Below are 6,000 nucleotides of genomic sequence, written 5' to 3'. Positions count from 1 at the left end.
GAGGGGAACTGGCAGAGGCGAGGAGCGCACAGAAAGCTGGAGGATCCTGAAAACTGGCTGGTGGTAAAACTACGTGCAGAGACCCATGAACGCGAGCACCACCAGCTTGAGCAGAGAGCCAGCCATTCCGGGAAAGAGCAACGTAACAAAATCGGTGGATGCGGAAGATAACTCAGTGGCTGTTTTGGGCTCCGCTGGGGTTGGTGGTGGGTGTCTGGGAAGGCCAAAATCGGGTGTCCTAGGTGTCGGGGCAGCATGGAAAGAGGGTGAGGTCGGAAGCAGAGCGGTGCTTTGGCAGAGCCTGGAGATCTTCAGCAGTAGCAGCTGGCTTTGGGGACAAACTGGTTTCCAAGGCAGGGGCGAAAGGAGAGGGAACACCAACAACCCTCTGTGCTGCCTGTCGTTAGCAGCTCGGATGGATGTGGATCTCCGAAAAACCTCACCCGGAGAAGGTTTCTTACTGCGTCACGAGGTCGTTGCCAAACAGGCGTCACAAAAGGCTGGCTGGCCAGAAAAAGACCTTGACACCGAGCCGAGCTGCGGAAGTCCGCCTTTCTGAGCAGCGGTCTCCTTCGCCCCCACCGCCGCTGGACTTTCCTGGTGTTTTGGGTGACCGGCTCGTGGCACCGGGTCGCCGTCGGTTTTCCGTCGTCCTGGATCTGCCCCGGGGCCGGGGTGGGGGGCAGAGCAAGGCCGGTGTCGCGGCAGCAGCCCCGCGCTCTCCGGGATGGACGTTCCCCGGTTTGGGGGCGTACGGCTCTGCCCGCGGGGTCACAGCCCCCCTCCCCGCGCCGTGCCCGGGGGGAAAAGGGGGAACCGCGGGACCCATTCGGGTGCGAGGCGGAGCCTGAGCATTTTATGAATGGGCTCATATGACGTAAGCGGGGCCGGGAAGAGGGGCCCCATCTTCCACCAATCCTGCGAGACACCCGAGCCTTAGGGCCAATCGGAGCACCGTCATCGGGTGACGGCCATCCTAGCCGGCCAATGGCGGTGAGAGAGCGGTGCCGACCACGTGGGGCGCAGGCCGCAAGTAGTACGGGGGCGTGTGGCCGCTCGCGCTCTACCCCCTCCTTTCCGGCGCGGCAGGAGCGTGGCAGGGCCGCGCGGCCCGAGGGCGGGCGGGACCGGCCGCGTTGCCAGGTTACCCGGTGGCTGAGCAGCCCCTCAGCCAATCGCGGCGGAGCGGGGGCGGGCGCGGTGACGGCTGCGGGTCGGCGGTGGCCGGGAGGGCTCAGTTGGGCCGCGGCCGCCTCCGCAGCATGGTGGCTCTAGCCGCGCTCCCGGCCGCCGGCCTCCTCTACTGGGTGGGCGCGCTGGGCGCCCTCTGCGCGACGGCGCTGGCCTCCTACCGCCTGCTAACCGGCCTCCGCGTCTGGGTGCTGGGCACCGGCGCGGCCGCCGTCGGGTCGGCGCTGGGCGCCTGGGCAGGTGAGTGCGTGTCCCGGCCGGCCGCGGCGGCCCCGGCCCGGCGGGGAACGAGGGGGCTGCGCTCCTCCCGGGGAGGCGCTGGGGCAGCGGCTGAGGGGCTGGCGGGCTCGGGCTCCCCGCGACAGCTGCGGGGCCGGAGGGAAGCGCTGTTTGCTGGGTCTCGTGCGCGGCGGGCAGACGCGGCTTGTTTGAACTTCGGCCGGGGCCGTCCGCCCCAGCCCGGCCCGGTGTCCGCGCTGCGCAGAGCGGTGCCGGTACCGGTTCCGGTTTCCAGCGCCGGCCGGTCGGCGCGCGCCCGCCCCCCGTCTCCGTGCCGGCGCTTGGCGGGCGGCTCCGCGCGCGGCGGCCTCGCGCCTCCTCGCTGACGTCACGCCGGCCCCGCGCCCCGGGCGGAGGAGGCGCGTGGGGGGGCGGGGGAAGGAACCGCGGGGCCGCCGTCACCGCCCCGCCCGCGGCCCCGCTGCCCCAGGGCCGGTGCGCGGCCCAGCGAGGGGCCGGAGCGGCGGCTGGGAGCGAGGGGCCGCAGCGTTTGAGCGGCATCCCGGGAATACCGGAGCGGCGGGGGAGCATCGCCGAGGATGTCACCGGCGACTCTGCTGTGCTGACTTCCCTCGGTCCCCCCGTCCCCAGCGACAGGAACCGCGCTGGGGAAAGGCCGTTTCTCCCGCCGTAGTCCGACACGCTCCGGTAGCTTTTAGGTGAGGAGGAGCGAGAAAGGGCTTCTCCGCCTGCGTCACAGATCAAGCCAAGAGAACTTTCAAATCCGTTCCCGCCCGAGGCAGCGGGAAGGGGAAGTTCTCTGCCTGGTTGGGAACTGATGAGGCGGGCCAGGGCCGTAAAAATAACTGTAACCTGTAAGAGCTGGGAGTTTGAGATGAGACGATAGTTTAAAAGGCCGCAGAAGGCACTTCTTTCCCTCAAGGGGAGTAGGAGGGTGTCAGGTGCTTCCAGGTGGCAGACCTGTAGTACAGCAGCCCCACTGCAAGCTGGCAGGTCGCAGGGGTGATGGATGTGTTTCCCCGTAGCCTCTCTGAGAGCCAATGCAGCACTCCTGTGTGGAGACGTGGTCGGCCAGTTGAACGTCTGCTTGTGTGGGACATCAGTAAACCGGCAGCGTGCATAATTGCAGAGCATGTAGTGGGTCTGAAATACAGCGGTGGTGCTTTGGACAGGTTACAGCATTACGTACAGATGATTAAGGCCCGTGTCTTCCTTCCAGCTGGAGAAGTGGTATGCCTGTTGAAGTTGGCACAGGAGACCCAAAGCTTCTTTGACTTTCTAATGTTGGTTTTGAATATATTGCTGCATTATCAGTTACCTACTAACCTGTGGTGCATCACAGAAGTCTTGGTGGCCACTGTAGCTTGTTCTGCGTTGTTTCAAACATGAAAGTTTGCAGCGCTTGAGCCAAATGCCCGCTTATCAGCTGGAACCACAAACTGTAGACAACAGATCTTCCCTGAGTCACATCCTCAAACATCCTGTGAGCAGAGGGCTGCGACGCAAATGTCCTCTTATCACTGTTCTGTGTAAGCACAGGCAGCAGCAGGCCATTGTGTGTGGCCAGTGGCTGCTCACAAAAATTATTCTTTCTCTTTGCTATGATCATGGCCTTCAAGGCATGGAGAAAGAGGAGTGTTGGCAGTACAGCCAAGTTCCCTTTGTTTATTACTCCTGCTCTGAAGTGAGAGCACTGCTGCAATGTCAAGGAGAGTGGAGAAGCAGGGTGATGGTGCCTGCTAACTTGGACCTAAGCTGTCACTGTAGAAAGCCTTGGGGCCATCATCAGCTAGCTGTTGTACATCCTCTGCGTGCTGCTGATGCAGGCAAGATGCTGCTGTACTGGGGTGGCTGCTGTGGTCTCCAGCAGAAACAAGGACAGGTTTTCTCGGTCTGCGTAAGCACTGGAGCGGTTTGCCCTAATGTGCATCGTGGCACTAGCAGTAGGCTGGGGAGGCTCTCTGTTTTCTCTCCTCCTGGACAGGAACGTGAAGGCACAGCTGCAGATATATTGGGTCACCTTGAGAACTAGTGAATTACTAAGTAGGAAGAAGTGCATTTCCTCCTCTCCTGCTCTTCTAAAAACCAATGGGTTTGATGCTAATTAGACGCTGTGATTACTGTGACAATGCATTCTTTCTACTGCACAACTAGAAAGCAACTTCACAAAAACTAGAAAGGCCTTACAAGGCCTTTTGTAAGGGCTCCTTACTGCTCTTTAACTCTTCCCCACATATCTGAAATGGAGTTACAGGTTCTTTCCTTGTTTTCTTAGTGGGTTTTTGGTATTTAGAAGGAGGGGATGTGAGGAGGAACAACTACGTGAACCAGTAATGTATTCTGAGAAAATTAGGTTTGTACTACTTTAAATAGCAGCTGCTTCAACAAAAAAAAAGTTACTTTTTCTATGGTCGCACTTATGTGTGAAGGTCTGTATGCAGCTTTTCTGTGTGTTTTTTTTTTTTTTTAATCTTTTCTCCCCTCTCCCCATAACTCGCATCTGACTTGGTTTTGGCTACTATAGTGATGGAGGTTGAGTGGATGTTGTTCTGATATGGGATTTCTGGGTGCATCTTGAGAGAGAATACAGCAAAAACTCCTGGGTTGAGTGCTCTGTACCTTTAGTGTGCCTCATAAGCTGGTAACAGAAGTTAAGAATAACAGCTCCCTTGCTTGGAAAACAGTTTAGCGAAATAAACCTCAGACTTGACAGGAGCAGAATGCCAAGGATTCATTCTGAAATCACCAAGAATACAGGAAAGATGCGGCTGTTTCCCTGCCTTCCTCTAGACAGGCAGATCTGTTGGCAACACTGGAAGCTGTAATCCGTAATGATATTTCCTTAGGTCGGATGAAACTCTTCTGCCATCGATGGTGGTGGCAGGCAGCCACCTTGCTTCTCTGCCATTGACAGTTGGGTGTATTCTGGAGTGCAGAGTGTCTGGAGCCGGGAACCATCGTCTGCTCTCATAGCTCCTGTTTGGAGAGTTGCTGTATCTCCTGTTTTAGGAAGCCGCCTCTTTTTCTGGAAAACATGAAATAGTTTTTCTGCCCCTTCCCTTCAGTAACTTGGTGAAATGAAGTAAAAATCCTGTGGTAGTTCAGATGGGGAGGGACCTCAGGAGGCCTCTAGTCCAACCTCCTGCTCAGAGCAGGGTCAGCTGTGAGATCAGACCAGTTTGGTACATGCAAATAATCAACTTTGTATATTCAAAATACACTGGCAGTACAAGCTGTAGTCACCTGATGCTCTGAAATTCCAAACATCTTGGTTGTGTCAGATACCTAAACTTTTATTTATTTTTTTTTCTGACTCAAAATTGCAGATATTTTAATGAGAAATATTTTATTTTCCCCAATTTGCTGCAACTGAAGTGATGTGTTAACTGGAAACAAAGTTTATTTTGACTGTGTAATTGACCATACCACACTCAAAGAAAAGTCCTGTTTTCTTTCAGGCCTCACAGTGGCTTAGAAAAACATCCACTTCTTCCCTGGTGCCTTTGATACAAGCATGGTTGAATAATCGCACACTTAGTGATTACAAAATGTCTGATAGTGAGGATGCTTTCTCATGTGGTGAATACAGCTGTACAGTTGTACTGAGGCCAACAAATGTTTGCGAAGATGAGCTTGCCTTAATTAAGCTTCTTGGAGTTTATTCACTAACATGTAAAAATAGCTAAATGTGGGCAATTCGCTCTAGATTTCTTAAAAAAGAATCTGTAAGAGGTTATTAATCAGGATTGTGCTCTCAACTGCCTCTAACTTTCTGTAATTTGATTTTAGATGAAAAAAAACGTTATTCAGCCTTAAACAGTTCTTTTCCTGTGTAAATGTTTAACAATAAGTTCTTTCATCAGCAGCAAAGCTGGGTGAACACTCTGTGCCTGTTCTTGTTGCCTTCTTTTACTTAACATGGGCTACATTTGACTGTGCATAGTCCAGCATCTAAAAATAGCGATTAGTGTACCAGAGCTGCTAAGAGAGGCATGAAAAATGTATGTAAGTGGGTTCACGAGCAGTGAACTTACGTGTGTCTTTACGATCAAGTCTTTTCAAAACTAAGAATATGCGAGGAGATTTCCATACTCTTATAGACTAGGAAGTTGGGGTACTAACAAACTCTAAATCAAACGTTAACAATAATGTAATTCAGTTAATCAGATGTGAATGCCTACGTGAAGAAGTGACAAGCTGAATTTTTTGCTGGTTAATGGCTTGAGTTAGGTTCCATGTATAAGGTTATGCTTCCTGTGGTCCCTGGAAACAGCGTCTTATGAAACAGACCCTGATCCTTATGAAGTTCTTGGGACAGCCTTAATGAAATATGTCAGATAATAGATTGTATGTAGTTCTTAAATTGTCATTAAAATAAAGGACACTCATTTCAGTGCTGACCAGGTGGTTACTTGTTGATAACTTTGAGCAGCTTTCACAAGCAAAAGAATTTTTTGAGCTCCTTAGCATCAAGTGAAATAGCTGTTACCTGAAGGCTTTTTTGTTTTCTGCAAATAAGTTTCAATCCCTGTTGCACAAGTAAGTACAGTTTAGCTTTGCAGGTGTTTG

General features: G+C 53.4%; 1 protein-coding gene across 1 annotated transcript in view; it reads left to right on the top strand.

The window, feature by feature from the left end:
* The first annotated feature begins 1,215 nt into the window (after window positions 1-1,215).
* HSD17B12 (hydroxysteroid 17-beta dehydrogenase 12) overlaps window positions 1,216-6,000 on the top strand; it is an 88,698-nt gene continuing 83,913 nt past the window's right edge. The window contains exon 1 of the mRNA XM_086749979.1: window positions 1,216-1,431. Coding sequence (XP_086606105.1) covers window positions 1,263-1,431 — 169 coding nt within the window. The 5' untranslated portion in view covers window positions 1,216-1,262. The remainder of the gene's footprint in view (window positions 1,432-6,000) is intronic.

This window comes from Chlamydotis macqueenii, chromosome 5 (genome assembly GCF_036417535.1).
Source record: "Chlamydotis macqueenii isolate bChlMac1 chromosome 5, bChlMac1.mat, whole genome shotgun sequence".
Taxonomy (NCBI): domain Eukaryota; kingdom Metazoa; phylum Chordata; class Aves; order Otidiformes; family Otididae; genus Chlamydotis; species Chlamydotis macqueenii.
This window is presented reverse-complemented; position numbering and strand designations above follow the sequence as displayed.